This window comes from Trachinotus anak, unplaced genomic scaffold, assembly GCF_046630095.1.
Source record: "Trachinotus anak isolate AG129_WGS33_773 ecotype Australia unplaced genomic scaffold, CSIRO_AGI_Tana_v1 ptg000011l, whole genome shotgun sequence".
Lineage (NCBI taxonomy): Eukaryota > Metazoa > Chordata > Actinopteri > Carangiformes > Carangidae > Trachinotus > Trachinotus anak.
Genome location: NW_027273862.1, coordinates 28,388,696 through 28,405,181, shown reverse-complemented (window position 1 = coordinate 28,405,181; position 16,486 = coordinate 28,388,696). Strand labels below are relative to the sequence as shown.

General features: G+C 40.0%; 2 protein-coding genes across 5 annotated transcripts; both read left to right on the top strand.

Annotated features, from left to right (window-relative positions):
• The first annotated feature begins 630 nt into the window (after window positions 1-630).
• On the top strand, window positions 631-8,840 carry prc1b (protein regulator of cytokinesis 1b). 4 transcript variants are annotated; one of them, XM_071489575.1, is made up of 15 exons: window positions 631-770; window positions 988-1,120; window positions 2,283-2,405; window positions 2,536-2,769; window positions 3,592-3,762; window positions 4,510-4,659; window positions 4,779-4,926; window positions 5,015-5,151; window positions 5,329-5,424; window positions 5,557-5,703; window positions 5,792-5,905; window positions 6,008-6,121; window positions 6,435-6,614; window positions 6,743-6,777; window positions 8,053-8,840. In XM_071489575.1, exons 1-15 carry the CDS (start codon window positions 760-762, stop codon window positions 8,099-8,101), a joined length of 1,842 nt encoding a protein of 613 aa, XP_071345676.1. In that variant the 5' UTR covers window positions 631-759; the 3' UTR covers window positions 8,102-8,840. The 4 variants fall into 4 exon arrangements, with proteins under 4 accessions (XP_071345676.1, XP_071345679.1, XP_071345677.1 ...); XM_071489578.1 differs by having other exon boundaries at window positions 6,435-6,537; window positions 8,053-8,183; XM_071489576.1 differs by lacking the exon at window positions 6,743-6,777.
• Window positions 8,841-10,762: 1,922 nt separating this feature from the next.
• On the top strand, window positions 10,763-15,346 carry ptpmt1 (protein tyrosine phosphatase mitochondrial 1). The gene is made up of 4 exons (XM_071489581.1): window positions 10,763-11,076; window positions 12,234-12,314; window positions 13,612-13,803; window positions 14,451-15,346. The coding sequence occupies exons 1-4, from the start codon at window positions 10,930-10,932 to the stop codon at window positions 14,577-14,579; spliced, it is 549 nt and encodes a 182-aa protein (XP_071345682.1). The 5' UTR covers window positions 10,763-10,929; the 3' UTR covers window positions 14,580-15,346.
• The last annotated feature ends 1,140 nt before the right edge of the window (window positions 15,347-16,486 follow it).

The following is a 16,486-nucleotide window of genomic DNA, read 5'->3' as shown; positions in this document are numbered from 1 at the left end:
TTTTATAGCTTTCCTGTTATCTGTGTTTTTAACAGAGGTGAATACCTGTGTCAATACCTGTTAGACACGTCTCCAAAGTGGCTTTTCTGAACATCTCAAGGTTCAAGGTCCTTTATTTGCCACTTGCAGAGGTTCAGAGTGAAACATGCAGTGAAATGAAAGGGAAGCTCGCCTACTGTGTGAGAGTCAGATAGACGATCACTTAAATAAAACTAAAACTAAATAACAAAAACTACAACTATATAAAAACCAAAACTGTATGTATACATACAAATCTATATATGAATCTATACATTCACTCTTCTCTTGGATGGATGTATTATAAGACCTATCAGGTCTTATAATACATCCATGAGACACAGACTCAGACTGTCTTAGGGCCGAGTACCTGGAGATGACGTCATCGCGTCGTGGTGTTTCCGTCCGTTTCCGCCGTGTCTGAGGTTTGCGGTCTAAAATTAACCAGTTCCACCATGAAACGGGTGTGTTTGTTTTTAAATCATGAGCTGTTCTGCGGTGGGCGGCTCCACCTCATGATGAGCTGCAGTGAGGCTCCCCGCCCCGCCGGCCGGTGCTAGTTTAACGTGTTGCGCGCTCCCGCGGAAGGAGCCAATCAGAGAGCAGAGTGCGCGTATTTTGAAAAGTGGACAAACTGCCGAGCAGAGCAAGCGACGCTGCGCAGCCCGGCGCGTCTGTCTGACAGGTCCTGCTTGTTTTCATCTGTTAAGCTGATAAAGCAACGCGATCTGGAATTTAACGATGAGAAAGAGGTAAGGTCGAAACTCTTCTTCGCGATAGAGTCAGAATTTGTAAAATGACGTTTTATGATAGAAGCAAAACGAGGTGGCGGTTAGCTAAACTAACGCTAACGTCGGTTAGCTCGGTCGGAGGAGTGAACTCTGTTTGACGTGTTTGGTTATTGATGCCATCGAAACGATGTATTGATGAATGAAGTGACCACCTGTCGCCGGCTGTGTGTCCCTGCAGCGAGGTGCTTGCAGCAGAGGCTGTGTCGTGCCTGAATAAAGCGCTTTGCCATCTGAAGGACATTTGGGAGGAGATCGGTATCCCCGAGGACCAGAGACTACAGAGAACTAATGTCGTGAAGAACCACATTAAGGTGAGACATCGGTTATGGACAACATCGTGTCTTTAAACTTGTAATACCTGTGATGACTGTAAACCTGCTGCTGTTTCAGTTCACGGTGCTGAAGTTGGTTTCGGCAGTTAAGGGGAAAATTAAGGGAAACTTAAATGACATTAGAGGTTCTCGCTTTTATTCACTCGCTGTTGTGAGGGAGTGTCAGACGTCCTAGATAAAGCCCTTAGCCTGTTTTACACACAGTTCCAGATCTGTGAAACGTCTGTTAAACCTGGATATAATTAACAAGTAGACTCAAGTAGAAACACAAACATTCACTGAACGGATTTCACAGCTTTTTTCTCATCCAGACCACATCTAGATAAAGAACCACAAGATATATCTGTCAAATCTGCATTAGATGACAGGGAGAGAGAGTAACTATTTTTTTAAAACTCAGTTCCAGATTTGTGAAAGCTTTTATTCCATTTTCGAAAATAAAAGCACACAACTAAGTCAATTAAACAGTTTTTGTCCCCTATCCAGACAATATAAACCCAGGTTTAGTTTAAAAACCAGTATAACTAGACTTGTTGAATCTGAATCATATTAACCCAGAAAAGCAAAAGGCAGTTTAAAACTAATTTTTGCAATTCTTGAATTCACAAAAAACAGTGTATTCATTACTTTTTTCCCATCCAGGAAACATCACACTGGGTCTATTAAAAGAACACTATACCTACGCGTATCAAATGTGACTAGATTGACAAGGAGAATTTAAATAATGTTTAAAACACCCTTTCAAATTGGTGAAATCTGTGAGTTGAGAGCTATGATGTTTGTCAATCTGTGTGAGATTGCCACTTGGCCTAAAACAGGTTTTCATGGGGGTTTAAATTTAACAGAAAGTTAGGTATGTGAATGACTGAGTGAAGGGTGTGTGTGTTGTTGGAGGGCGGGGGGGGGGGGGGGGGGTGGGGGGGGGGGGTGGGGTGCTAATATGAGAACACAACAATCATTATGTGTGAAACTAGGCCACTGGAAAGTATTCAAAGCCCGAATGCCATGAATGTGCTACGAGACGTCGGGCAGTATTACTGTGTAATATGGTTGAAACTAAATATTTGTTTGGATTGCAAAGAAATGGAAATATCTGTAACCATACTGGATGCTGATTTGTTTTACTGTATTTGACCACCAGAGCTTACTAGATATGATGATCAAAGAGGAGGAGTCTCTGAGGAAGAGGCTCATAAGCAGCATTCAGACATGCAGGACAGAGATGGAGAAACTCTGCCTGGAACTTCAGCTATCTGTGTTTGAGGTAACAGCGTTTTCAGTGTTAAAATAATTGTGTATTGAGTAACAATCTGTGAACTACAGCTCTACAGACTTTAATGATAGCTTGAGAAACATCTTCTAAAATGAATTTGCTGTTTTCTGTGTATATTCAGGAAGAGGAAGGTATTAGCATGCTCCAGCAAGAGAAGAACATCCGCACACAGATGGAGGCTCTGGAAAAGGAGAAGACTCGGCGGATGCAACAGCTGAAGGCTCTGCTGGAGCAGGACCAGGACCTGTGCGACATCCTGTGCTCCATGCCGTATGGCATCACACCAGACTCCGTGCCTTCACTGGAGCAACTGGAGAACTTCAGCCAGCACATCACCAACCAGAACGCAGAGAAGGTGGGAGTTTTCTTTCTTACGTCCACATGTCCACTGTTGTGACTGCAGGAACAGAGAAGCTGTTTCTGTGTTAGACTGTAGGTGGTGGTCGCAAATGGGCACAAAATGTGTGTTTGTGCAACACGGTAAGGGTCTGTCTTTTATTATCTAATTTGACAGTCAGCCATAAAAAAATAAATCTACAGTAAAAATAACCTACAGCTGTTATCCCAACACTAGTGTCACCCCTGAAACTAAAGCCTTGCATACTGTACACTTTGCATTTTTACTGGTGGGACTTTTCAGTGTAACATATTATCAATTTGCTTGCATTTTGCTAATGGCTAATCTTACGCTATTTACCACAAATCAATTCTTCATCGCTCTTAAAGAGCAGTTGCCAGTGGTGCAACTTCCTGTGTAGGCTGCTGTTTAAGTTTATTAAGAAGTTGTGTGGTATCTGATCAATGCATAAACTTGCGTACTTGCCGGTGCCTTATACTTGATTTTAGGCAGTATCAGGGGGTTTTATGATACTAGTATCAGTATCAGAATAACTCTAGTTTCTGTCTCATATGTTTGCAGTAAAAGTCCATCAAGCTTGTTTGTAATTATTGTTGTTGTTTAGAGGTTCTGCATCAAATGTGGCTTTTATTGTGGAATATATTGCAGTAAAATAATTAATAAATGCATTTTCCAAAAAGCCCAGATATAAAATATTTTTGCTGATATATCTTATCAGTGGTTGGGCACAAGGTAACAACACAGAAACTTTAGTGATAAACACACAAACACAGTCTGATCTGCCTTTGACCAGAGGGTGTGCTGCTTTCGTGCTTTCAGGCAAAACGACATGCTGAGTTCATGGACCTCAAAAAGCAGATCATCCTGCACATGGGGGAGCTGGACCACATCCCTGAGACCAGTTTTGAGAAGGATGTTGTCTGTGAGGATGAGGACTCCTTTTGTCTTTCCAGAGACAATATTACAGCTCTCAAACTGCTCGTGTGTCAGGTGAGATTGTTTTTATGACATATTAGGCTATTAGAGTATCTGCAGATCTTAAAATCTTAAGAAGTGCAGATGTAAGTTTCCTCTAAAAAGATGTTAGATATTCTTTCTAGCCTGTTGTTGGTTGTAAGATTATTTATGAAATGTTTTGTGTGTGATTTTACCAAAAATCGGCAGAAAAGTCCTCAAGTATTATTGTTCCTCCTGACCTCCTCTTGACCTTATGTAAAATATGTGGATATGTTATTTTGTGAAATGGTTAATCCATTCAGCCATCAATTTTCTGCTACTTATCCAGGTCATGATAACAGATATATTATTAGGAATCATTAGTAAATAATTCTGGCCCTCATCATCCCTACTAGTTTTCAGTGATCTCTTTCATACTTTGGCTGGTATAACTGTGAAACAAGCATTAAATTTAGTTCTGTGTGGTATTAAAAATGTCTTAAATTAAATTTGGTGAATCCTGCAGGAGCCTTGATGACATTTAGTGAAACTTTAAGTCCTTTAAGGATAAAGGAAGATACTTTCTGTGGGTCCCACAGATGATGTTTGGACCTTTTTAAAGCTGACTGGCTGAATATGGGAACCCTGATATTTTTATATATCCAGTCAAATGTGAATCATAAGCAATCCAGATCTGTAACCAGCTCTGTTTGGTTAATAATTCAAACCCAATGGACAGAGTCACTCTCCAAGCTGCTGAGTTGCTAACTTATGCCACTTTCTGCCACATTGATCCTGCAGCTGGAGGAACGCAAGGCAGAGAACGAGGCGATGTGTGAGGCTCACAGAGAGAAGATCCAGCAGCTGTGGGACCGACTGCAGGTTCCCCAGGAGGAGAGAGAGGTCTTCAACGAACACATGGTCGCATCCAAGAAGAGGAACCTGGAAGCGGTGAGAAGACTGGGACTTTACACTTTTAGCGTACTGATAGCCGTGGCTGTCAGTACTGTGGCTGCTGTTTTCCTGTTCACTTTACACTTTAATTTTCACATTTTTTTTTTTTTTTTCAGTTAAAAGCAGAAGTTCAGCGTCTGGAGGAGCTCAAACTGCTAAACATCCGCAACGTCACAGATGCCATCCGCTCCGAGATCGCTGTATATTGGGAAAAGTGCTTCCTCAGCACTGACCAGCGACAGGCTTTTGCACCATATTTTAGCGGTGGGTTCACTTGTTTTAGTTGCTTTAAACTGAATCACACTGAAGTTTGTACAAGTGATGACACTTCAGCTGTAATTGACTATTTTAGAGGATTTTACCGAAGAGCTGTTGAGCCTGCACGATGCTGAGATCCAGCGCTTGAAGCAGCATTATGAGCATCACAAAGAGCTTTTTGAAGGAGTTCAACGATGGGAAGAGAGCTGGAGACTCTTTCAAGAGCTGGAGGTGAGTCCACTAGAACACATTCTTTTTGCAAATTGCGAAATTTGCAAATGGAATAAATTAGAAAAGGTTTTTTGTCATCAGTAATATCTTTTAAGTTCTTTCTCACATGCATATGTGAATGAACTTAACAAACAGTCTATGGTTCCACAGTGACTGACTCATCTTTCTCGTTCTCAGAAAAAAGCCACAGATCCGGCAAGGTTCACAAACAGAGGAGGGAATCTTCTCAAAGAGGAGAAACAGAGGTCTGAGCTGCATAAAAGCCTGCCCAAGGTAAGACAGGAGGGCCACCTATTATTTTCTAAACTGATGATAACCTAGTATTTGACAACATAAAACATGTTGCATAATGTTTTTTTTTTTTTTTTTTTGTTTTTTTTTGTTTTGTTTTGTTTTGTTTTCTAGCTTGAAAAGAAATTAAAAGCCCAGATTGATGCGTGGGAAAATGAACAGGGTCGGGAGTTCCTAGTGAACGGGCAGAAGTTTCTGGAGTATGTGGAGGAGCAGTGGGAGCTGCACCGAATAGAGAAAGAAAAGGAGAAACTGGAAAGGGTAAACAGGTTGCCTTGTCGTATTAAAGGCTTAGCCTGTATGTTTGCTGAGAAACGTGCTGACACCTCTGTTTACTGACTCTAAACAGCATCTGAAGAAGAGCAAACAGACTGAGGAGGATATGCTGTATGGAACAGCTGTACGAACCCCGACCAAGCGCAGGTTCCTGGGCTCTACAACGCCAAATAAAACACGAAAGATGGTAAAGTCGCTTTGTGCCTTACTTTTCTAGTTGTAGGTTTGTGGGGTTGGTCTAGTTATCTGTGCCTGTCAGCACTGACCCGCTGCCTCTGTCTCTCATCAGTGTAACGCCACTTCCAGCATTTCTAGTGGCACCTCTAACAGCACCATGCGCTCCGTCTATGGTGGAACTGTCTGTCGCTCACCTGTGCCCCGCCCACCTCTCTCAGCAAACAAGGTTGGTTTCATTTAAAGATAAAAGACATACAAGTTATTCACACATCAAATATAAAGAAAAAAGTAACAGGAGGTCACATTTTGACGAGCTAAATCTTTGTGAATCGAAGGGGGTGTATTAAGTCAGATGGACAATGACATAACTCATAACATCCGCTTTTTCTGCTCCATGGTAAAATATGACCAATTTGCACAGGGGTGGGGGGATTGTTTCTTCCTTCCCACATTAATTTATTAATTTAACACAAAAAATTGATTGTATTGTGTCGTTGAAGATGATGCTTGACCTGTCTCTCCCACTGTGCGTCCTCCAGGGTTCAGGAGCACGGACGCCAGGAGGCAGTAAGCCCCCCCACCCAAGACAACAGGGCTGCGACAAGGAGAACAAGGCCCATTTGAAGGGGACCCCTCTGAGTGGTGCGTTGCTGACCCCCGCTAGTCCGCATCGTAACTTCAGCATAGCCTCTGTTGCCAGCACATATTCAGAGTTTGTGGTAATTTACACTTTTGTCTCTAATTTATTTGCTCTGCATCTTTTTTTCCCCTGATTTCTGTGCCATGTAGTGTATTAAAGACCTTTCTGATAATGTATAAATGCTAATGATGTAAATTTATATTTTAGAGGGACTTGGTCAACACTGAATCTGTTCAGTCAAGGTGTGTTTGGAATTCTAAAACCTTGTGTGATGCTGACTAATCTCCTTTACTTTAACTGCATGTCTCTAATCAAAGGGGAGATTGCCCTTCATCAGCAATTTAACATGATGTTTTGGCTTGAATAGGCACAGTTACCTAAGGACCACTGACACTTCCGCCCCCCCTCACAGCTTTGACAGACTCTGGCTTTACTGTTGCTCCACCTTGCTCAGTGTCTCCACCAGATGTGTTTGAACAGGTTTTTAATTTGTCCATCTCGAGTTTGCTTCAGTGTGTTGACTGTGATACCAAAAGATCAGAGTCTCCCTCCTTCACCAAGACAGTGCAAGACAGTGATGCAGAGCCATATTCTTTTGAACCCATAGCCAGGGTTGAGATGGGATAGTAATTCAGGTCTGGAATCTAACAGCAGCACAGGCAAATCTCCATACAATTGCACCAGACTGTGTATATTCTCATTGTTTTGTTGAGGGAATTCCATAATTAAGGCTACAGGAATAAATGTTCATATCTATAAGTTAGAGGGTTTGTTCTACACTTAGCATTTCCTGCATTTTGTTGTTCATTTTGTCTCTAGACAATGGAATTACTGGATTTTCTCAGTGTAAGTTTTTTTAAGTTACTACTTAACATTTACACTTGTCTCTGAATTAGTTCGTTGTGCAGTGTACGCTTCTCTATCCTGTGGACAGTTGAGCAGATAGAGGAAAGCAGTTTGTCATGATTTAACAAAGTGATACATCAGTAGCAGGTGTAATGTTTTGGTGTCAGTCTCTCAAAGTCAGATATTGTAGGAGAGAGAGACCAGTGTCGACACTCGCAGTAGACAGAAAGATGGGTTCAGAGACTGTTGGTACAATTGCTCCTCAGCAATAATCACAGTTGTTTTTGTGGTTTGTAAAATAGCATACTGGTAAATGTAGGAATCACTGAGTAAAAGTAGTCAGTGTAGGTTCAGGAGAAAATTGCTCCACTGCAACTGAATAATGAGACACTGAATATCAAGATAGCCTGATGCTAATAACCTGGTGATACTTGATGGTGTTTAAAGAAAAGGTGAACAGTCTGATGAGTCTGAGTTTCAAATCTAATTAGTCTGTTAGTTTGTGTGATCACTAATTCAAACTAACAGTCATCACAGTCTGTTAATTTATCATGATTAGAAAAAGAGCTTATTTGTTGATGGCAGGTTTGTGCCTAAGTGTTGTCTCTTCATTGTGTTGTTGCGTTTTGTGCAAGGAATCACCCTTAACAGCTGCTCTTGTGTTTCCACAGCGAGACTTGTCCCAGGCCTCTAACGCCAAGGTCCAGCACGACGTCTTGAACTCTACCACCACCAACCTTTGACCCCTCCGCTCTGATGACTGCATCAGCTAAAGTATCATAATCCTTCCAATGATGTTCTGATGTCCTACATGATGGATCACTCCCCGTCACGGCTATCTGCTTTTATAAGTAAATGAAGGTAATAATATATTAAGTTTTAAGTCAGTGATAAGCAAGGGGCAAAGAATCTATTGTCATTCACTGAATCTTTGCCTGGACTGTCACTGTCTGTAAGAAGAAAAAAAAATGTTTGTATCAAAAGTTAAACTAACACTACTTTGGCTCTCTGATTTTGCCAGTTACTGAGATGTAATAAAAGTTGTCTGCATCTTGTACTGCATATTTTTTTAAAATATGAAAAAAAAAAAAACAAAGAAAGTTATGCAATCTGGAGTTAAAGGCCAAATGTATTATGAATACTTTGCACTTTGTTTTTTATAAAATATATTGCAGCGCATGGTGTAATTTTACACACACTCACACTGTTCGCTCCAAATCTGTTTTTATACATGTATGTATTTGTGTATATATTTCAGTATCTTCTGTTCTCTTCTCTCTACTGTTTGACAGAAATGTTAGCTGTTTAAACAGACTGTTAAGCTTGCTGAAATATGTCATATATTATTGCCATATATCAGTTTAAATATAGTAAAATCACATGGATTCAGTACACTATCATGGCTGATTTTTAATATATTTTTGTCAAAATATATTAAAGGCATTTTCTCTTTCTCATAGACTGACAGTGTTTTCTAGACTGACAGAGGAAAAAAAAATTCAATTTTCCCTTTTCAAATCTTCTCTCGTGGTAACAATGTGATTTTACCACAGTGCAACCTTACGATTTTAATGTCTCTTTGAAACTGAACTCCAGCTTGTTCAGTTTGACCAGTTCTGCCTCATCCAAACATCACGTGTTTGAAATTTGTCAGGTGTGAATGAATCTGATTCATCTGTTGACACAACAGTTGCGCCAGGTTTCACAGTCGAAGATGTGACTTTCTGGTGATGTTTTTAAGACAAAAGGTAAATTTTAGCTTTTTAAAAAAAAGTTATATGAAAAAAAGATCACAAACAATATTTTGTATTAGGGTTGTAAAGTATGTTCGGCTCAGCCATAGACGAGAGAAAAATATAGTCAATAAAATGAGAGCTAGAGCATGGATTACAACTTCTCTTCAGTGGATCAATGTCTGTGACCTTGGTGCCGTGGTGGAAGCTCAGCAGCTGATCAGCTTTGTATTCAAAGTAAAGCGGAGCAGTTAATTTCTCAAGCCGGATCAAATCAGTGAGGTGGTTCAGTGTAATGTTTGAAACTATGGGGGTCAACATGTTAATTGCATCTGAAAAGCTGACACTATACTGGAACAGCTGACTGCAGACTAAGTCGTCATGGAGGATACAACAATTACACCATGACACCAAGTGTAACGAGTCCTATATTCAGGTAGACTGTTAGCATAGCCAGCTTCCTTAATGTAATCAGTGTTGAGTACACCCTGATTGGCAGTACCTGATGTCATCTGACTTTGACTTGATATAATCACCAGACCTCTGGATGTTTTCACTGTCTTATAAATGACTCCACCAGGCCAGCATGTGTTAGCCTTCATTCCAACATGTCCAGACTGTTGTTTGGACAGATGCACATTTATTGTCCTTCAGACTGAGCTTCAGCTCGTTCAATTTGAAATAAAATAATGGATACAACATTAAAGTGCCATGTCTCAACTTTAATTTCAGTAGATTTACCTCCTTATTGAAAGAACTGGGTATGAGATATAGCCCTTCTAACACAGTGCACTGCACATCAAGTTGAGAATACTCGGACACGTTTCCTTGTCAGTGGTGAAGAAAAGACTTCATGACCACAACCTCAGAAGGTTCATCACTAGATGCAAACCCCTGATAAACCTCAAAAACAGAAAGACCATGATGCATTTGACAAAGACAGAAAAAGAAACTGTTTAGTTCTGGAACAAAGTTCTGATGAAAAATTCATTCTAAATAATGGATACTACATATAATATAAATACATATTAGACATTTATTTTATCTCAACCTACAAAGGTTAACATACCTACATTGGTACCACCTGTACTATACCATAATACATTATCAGTAGCATAATATTATGGTACCCACCATAATAATACATGGAACCTGCTGAAACACTGTGGTAACTACTGTGGTACTCCATAAAGTACTGTGGTTGATACCATAGTACTACCTACCTACAATTGTCATGTCTGAGGTACTGTGGTAATACTATGGTATACTATGATATCTATAGTAAACCATAGTACTATGATAAATGTCTTTAGGTGTGTATTTTGACTTTCTTTCACTAGTGTCTCAAAAAAATAAAAACTAGTAATGGGGTCTTTTCTTCACATTTCAAAATAAACAACAGCTTCACCTTTTTTACGCTCTCAACAACAAATTCCCGTGAAAACTATTGCAAGGCATGTTAAAGATGTAAGGGGTGCTAAAGTAGAGGGTAAAAGTAAATTTGTGACATATTTTGAGCATTAACAATCCGAGATAAAGTGGGAACTTGGTTCCCGAGTGTGTCCCTGAGTCTCAGTTTGTTGATGACGTTGAGGTCACGGAATTTATTCTGAAGGAGTCGCGCCGGAAGTCGTGTTCTCAGCGGAGCAGACCACCGGAGGAGGAACCAAAAAACATCCATGAAGGAACGCGTGTCAACCGGCTGACAGGTCAAACCCCTCAGCCTGCGGGCCACGGAAGCGACACACAACATCTGAGCGCAGTCGTGATGAAAAGCGGAGTTTTTACATAGTTTTTGTCACCGATAGCTCAGCCATGTCCGGAGCGTTAGCAAGGCTGCTCTTCTACCCGACGTTAGCCTACAATGTTGTCATGGAGAAGGTGTCGTCGAGGCGGTGGTTCGACCGGGTGGATGAGACGGTGGTGCTCGGAGCCCTGCCGTTTAGATCCATGACCAAACAGGTCAGACTGCCGCACACCAGCCCCTCCATCTGCCTGTCTTTTTAACACCTTACAGCCGGTTGGACGAAGCGTTGGGCCTGTTTCTTTAGTAGCGATGAGCTGCGGGGGCCGATCTACCGTTTTACGACACTGAAGTCAGTTTCTGACTCGGCTGTTAAAGGAAAAGTTAAGGGAAACCTAAAGGCCAGCTCTAACTGAGCGACTCTTGCTTGTTGTTTGGATCATTTATTGCTGTGAAACGGTTCAAACATCGAATTTATTTGTCAAAACTTTATTTTATTTCATGAAACAATTACGCTTGTCAGATTTGACAAGTATAAATGTGGGTTTTTTTCTGGTTTGTTATTGTGTCCATGGTAAAGGAACCATCTTTTTTTTTTTTTTTTTTTTTTTGCATTCATAAATGAAATGAAGGGCTCCCAAATCTGAAAGTGTTTAACAGTGTCAACAACAATGCTTTAAATTTGATGTTTGAACTGTTTCACAACAATAAGTGGATTAAAATTGGGTCTAGTTTCCCTTAAGTTTTCCCTTCACTGCTAAATTGGGATCTTTTTTTTTTTTAAATTATCAATTAATCTGATTATCAAAATAGTTACCAATTCATTTTCTGTTGATTGACTAATCGATTAATCGACTAATTGTTGCAGCTAGTATAAGTACATAAGTATGAGCATCAAAATAAACTTTAAGTACCAAAACTAAAGGTTCTCAATATTATACCAATTTCAGTTGTAAATGATTTTATTCTATTAGAATTATAAACATGAATGTGTTCATCAATTTAATGTTGCAGCTGGTAAAGGTGGAGCTAAATGCGAGGTACCTTAAGGATTTCCCCTTAGTTAAAAGTTAGGAATTAGAATAAATAAGAAATAATATTGATACTGAATAAAAATTATGACATATCAATATGATACTTAATTTCTGGTTTATAAAAAATGATTCTGATTCTGATAAATTGAGTTGCTCATTGCATATTATAAAAGTCTTACAAGTGTAAATGTTGCAAATCCTGAATATATCAGTGTTTTCATTTTAAAAATTTGCATAGAGTATTTAAAAATATACAGTTAGAAAATGTATCTACTGTGTTGCAGACAGTTCATATTCAGCTGGTAACAGTATGACTGTCTCTGTCCGATCTTGTGTCACAGCTGGTAGAAACAGAAAATGTTCGAGGGGTCATCACCATGAATGAGAAGTATGAGACTAAATATTTCTGCAATTCAGCCGAGGTAAGTTCACTTCGCTCATCTTCTCACGCGTAAGTTGAAGTTTCAGGCAAACTTCCTGTGTGCAAACAGAAACTACTTCTTATACAAAAAGTTCAATTATTGTGATTGATTGACTATTGTAACTGACTTTCTTTTGTGATACTCCACAAGGGTTAGTTTTTCATTTCTGTCTTGTGTTCATGTCATATGATGTAGATTAGCAGATGTTGAAAAACAGTCAACAGTTCCAGTTCATTAGATTTGACGATTTGCTGCTTTATCTGTGTCATATGACAGTAAATGGAATGTCTTTGGTTTTTGGACCCTTGGTTTTAAGAGCCAAATGTCATCTCAGTGTAGTTTTACATCTCCTCTCTCAGGCTTCTCTCTGGAGCTCTAGTAAAAGGTTGGTGACTGTATTCTGAGGGATAAATGCTCAGAGAAACCAAATCCTGCAAGGTTGGATGGTGGGTCCAGGTGGGCGGGGCTTGGGGCGTGGCTGAGAGCGGTGACTGCTTTGTTGTGACATCACAAAGTTCCAGAAGTCCTGACGGCTGGTTTTAAGGCTCAGTTTCTGAATACAGGCTGTGTGCATTTCTCTGTGGACTGAGGCTTTGATACTTTCACAGTATTAATATAGAACCTAGAGCTGCTTTATAATCACAAACACATGGACATCTACCTTTAGACTATATGGCACCTTTAACACTTACCAAGATGTTGGGGTAGCCACTGACAACAGTTAATCTTATTGTGGGGTATGAACACGAGTTATGAACCCATGGTGAACACAATTCTCCTCAAAGTGCTGCTGAGATCTGGAAACAACAGGCTGATTTCTACCAGTGTCAAAAGGACGGAGTGGGTCAATCCTTTACATATTCCATGTTTGATAGTGGAATTTTGTTTTGGGCCTGTGTCTTACCTGTACTTATATAGATGGCACTTGACAGTGTGAAGATGTAGGCTTTCTTACATGGCAGCAGGGGGTCTAGCAGATATGCAAAAAGATACTGATTTACAGTTGTCAGGAGTTACTATGTATGGTATGGTATATTGTTAGAAGACTGTTACAACCTATATAAGATCTGTGTTCAAGAGTTGCTCTTTGTCAATATCTCCTGAATGCATGTTTGCTGATTATTGACCCGTTGATCATCGATAATAAAATGTTCAACTGAGCTTCGACCTTCCAGTATCTACTATATTATACCAGAGCTGTCAAAGTCTCCAGCCTCCAATAAGTTCTTCTCATCTCCTCAAGAAATCCTCCTTACAATGTTAAATGACTGTTTGATATGTTGGATCCTTGGTGCAGGAGTGGCGGGCTGCAGGGGTGGAGCAGCTGAGGCTGAGCACAGTTGACCTCACCGGCGTGCCCAGCCTGGAGAACCTGCACCGAGGCGTGGAGTTCGCCCTGCAGCACCGAGAGCAGGGAACCAGCGTGTACATCCACTGCAAGGCCGGACGTTCTCGCAGCGCCACACTGGCTGCTGCTTACCTCATCCGGGTCAGTACATAATTGTGGCAGTGTTTGTACTATCATTTCATCCTCTGCTCTTTACATCAGTTTTAGGTAGATGTTTCACACGTAAACATTTAACAGAAAAGAGAAGCAACTGTACTTAAAGCACAGTAACACTGGACGACTAACTTCTTCCATGAGGGGATTCAGTCACACCAGGCTGTGCTGTGAATGACTGTGAGCAGTCGAGCTGTGCTGGCAGTGTTAGTGTTTTCCAACAGGACCGCACAGCATGGTAGTGTAGTTTACCTCGATGATATTTTGGAGGTGTGTGAGTCACAAAGCACAGTAACAGACTGTCGCCTGCAGCACTTTTCAGCTAACTATGACTGTTTCTGTTTGTGCTACTCCTCCCTGCAATATTTAAAACTAAACCACAGACAAAACAGTGCAGCATATGTCCATATATGGTTGATGAGACCGTTTTTTTTTTTTTGTTTTTTTTTAAGAATAGCACTGCTAATGTTCTGCAAACATGGTGATAAACACATTTCATTAGCAATAACATTGAAATTCAAGTTGAAATTCAGCAGTTGAACCTCAGTCATGCTTTCCTGATTGTACATCGAGTCAGTGAGTAGTAGGTAGTAGTGGGTACTTTGATTTTGACATTGTGCTATTACTGCTGACAGTTACACTGCTGGACTCCAGAGGAGGCCTGTCAGAAGCTGGCGTCTGTTCGACCCCATGTCCTGGTGCGTGCTGCTCAGGTGGAGATGCTAAGGAAATACCACCAGCAGGTGTGTGGACAGTCCAGCTGAGAGCGCACGGTGAGGACATGTCGGACTTCATCATGTTCCCAGCGGTGGAAAGACTCAGAGCCTTGTTTCAAGCCACAAAGACATGAAACGTACCTGTGGTTGTACCAACCAATCCTCCACATCATAAAGTACACCACTGAAGAGTGAATGCCAAACAAAACATATCCCCATCCACATTTTTTAAAAATAAATTTCAAGTCTTTTATTGGCAGATTTCAGATTTTAGTGGTCAATTCATGACAACAGAAAAGCAGCACTATCATAGATTATTTTTGTAACCCTCATTTCATAATACCTATGACTTCAAAATGTCAGCATGGAACAGTGACTAAAGCCATCTTCTACAAATCCCTGACTCTCTGGTTTTAGTACCTGGAGCTAAATCATAAATTCTGTTTCTAAAATATGTAAAACTCTGACTCGTGTTAAAAGAGATGGAAACAATTGGAAACTTTTTTAAATACCTGATGTCCTTTGTTGTGATTTTCCCCTACACTTCATCATGTTTCAGCCAAAAATTCATTCAAATTCAATAAGAAAAACAACGTTGCAATGTGTTTTGCATCTGGCTTTCATATTAAAAACACTCAATTAAATTGTTGTATGCTTGTTACATTTGGACTGCAGTGGCACAACAAGACAAGGACGTTCAACAATAGTGGTTACTGAGTATGCTGGATTTTTTTAAATTTTAGTTTATCATATTTTCCTCTGATGCCTCATTACTTAAAAAGTGACATTAAAGTGACATTTGTGAGATGAAAACAGTCTAATGGTGTTTATTCTCCTTTATTTTCAGTATGTCGTTATAACTGGCAAATACATGTGTATATGTGTGCATGAAAGCTGTTCTGGTAATGTGAAGAAGGTGAACCAGACCACAGAGGGAACTAAGAGCATCTACTCAGGAACTGTGCTTAAGTGAAGTACCTGACAATTATTGTTGGGTACATCCAGTATATTCAAGGAAACTTAATACTGTTTGTCCAGATTTTATATGGGAATGTTGCACTTATCTACTCTACAATAATTATCTGATGTCAACCTGGAGTATACTTTTTCACTAAAAGGTCTTGTGCTGTTAATACTTAGAATATTGCATTTTACTGCTAATAATTATTAACTTTTACTCAAGGGTTCTCTGATTGAAGTATCTATTTGTAATGTAATATATCCCCAGTGTAGTACTTCCACTTTTACTAATACCACTTTTACAAAGTAATATGAAACCAATCTCAGCAGTTGTCCTGGACTGTTGTGCAGCTGTATAGAAAATGTTGGATTACCAACTGGGTGGAGTGGGGAAACTGCCCAGGGGTCCCAAAAGCTTCAGATTAACTACATCTATATGTCTGTATAATGTGATTTGTCAAAAAAAAGTGTAGAATTTCTTCACCATAGCAGAACAGTATCTTCCTCCATCCTCTGTGTTGTGGCCCCAGTCTTACAGAGGGAATCTGTCAAAGTGTAATTTTAACCCTGTGATGCCTGACCCCAGAAATAATGGGCAGAGAATTCTGATTTCTTGAATCTGGACCTCTATTTGGCCCTTTAACAAAATTTGAAAAAAAAAAAAAAAATTACAAAAAATTATTTGCATATAGGTTTTTCCAAATTTTATACACGATTTTACTACATACTAAAATGCAAACAATTATGCAATTACAACTTGCTTCAACAGATTAAGTGTTCATGTTAGAATATTACTAAAAATTTCAAAGAAAATGTCTCTGGAAAATCGTAAAAATCGCAATTGTCTTGACCTTGATCCAGTGAGCTGGGAACTATCTGAAGGTGGACAACCTGGATTGTCCCATGTGCTGTGTTTGAGTTGTTGTAGTGATAAAGGATCCACCAGGGGTTGAAGACAAGTGTCAGATTGGATACAGGAGGGTTTGAGTGAAGTT

Bases quoted from the DNA above. Each gene is read 5' to 3' on its own strand.
- prc1b (XM_071489575.1), top strand. The intron at 2,406-2,535 runs GTAACAGCGTTT...GTGTATATTCAG, and splicing joins TTCAGCTATCTGTGTTTGAG to GAAGAGGAAGGTATTAGCAT. The intron at 4,927-5,014 runs GTGGGTTCACTT...TGACTATTTTAG, and splicing joins TTTTGCACCATATTTTAGCG to AGGATTTTACCGAAGAGCTG.
- ptpmt1 (XM_071489581.1), top strand. From the start codon at position 10,930: ATGTCCGGAGCGTTAGCAAGGCTGCTCTTCTACCCGACGTTAGCCTAC. The intron at 12,315-13,611 runs GTAAGTTCACTT...TCCTTGGTGCAG, and splicing joins ATTTCTGCAATTCAGCCGAG to GAGTGGCGGGCTGCAGGGGT. The intron at 13,804-14,450 runs GTCAGTACATAA...TACTGCTGACAG, and splicing joins CTGCTGCTTACCTCATCCGG to TTACACTGCTGGACTCCAGA.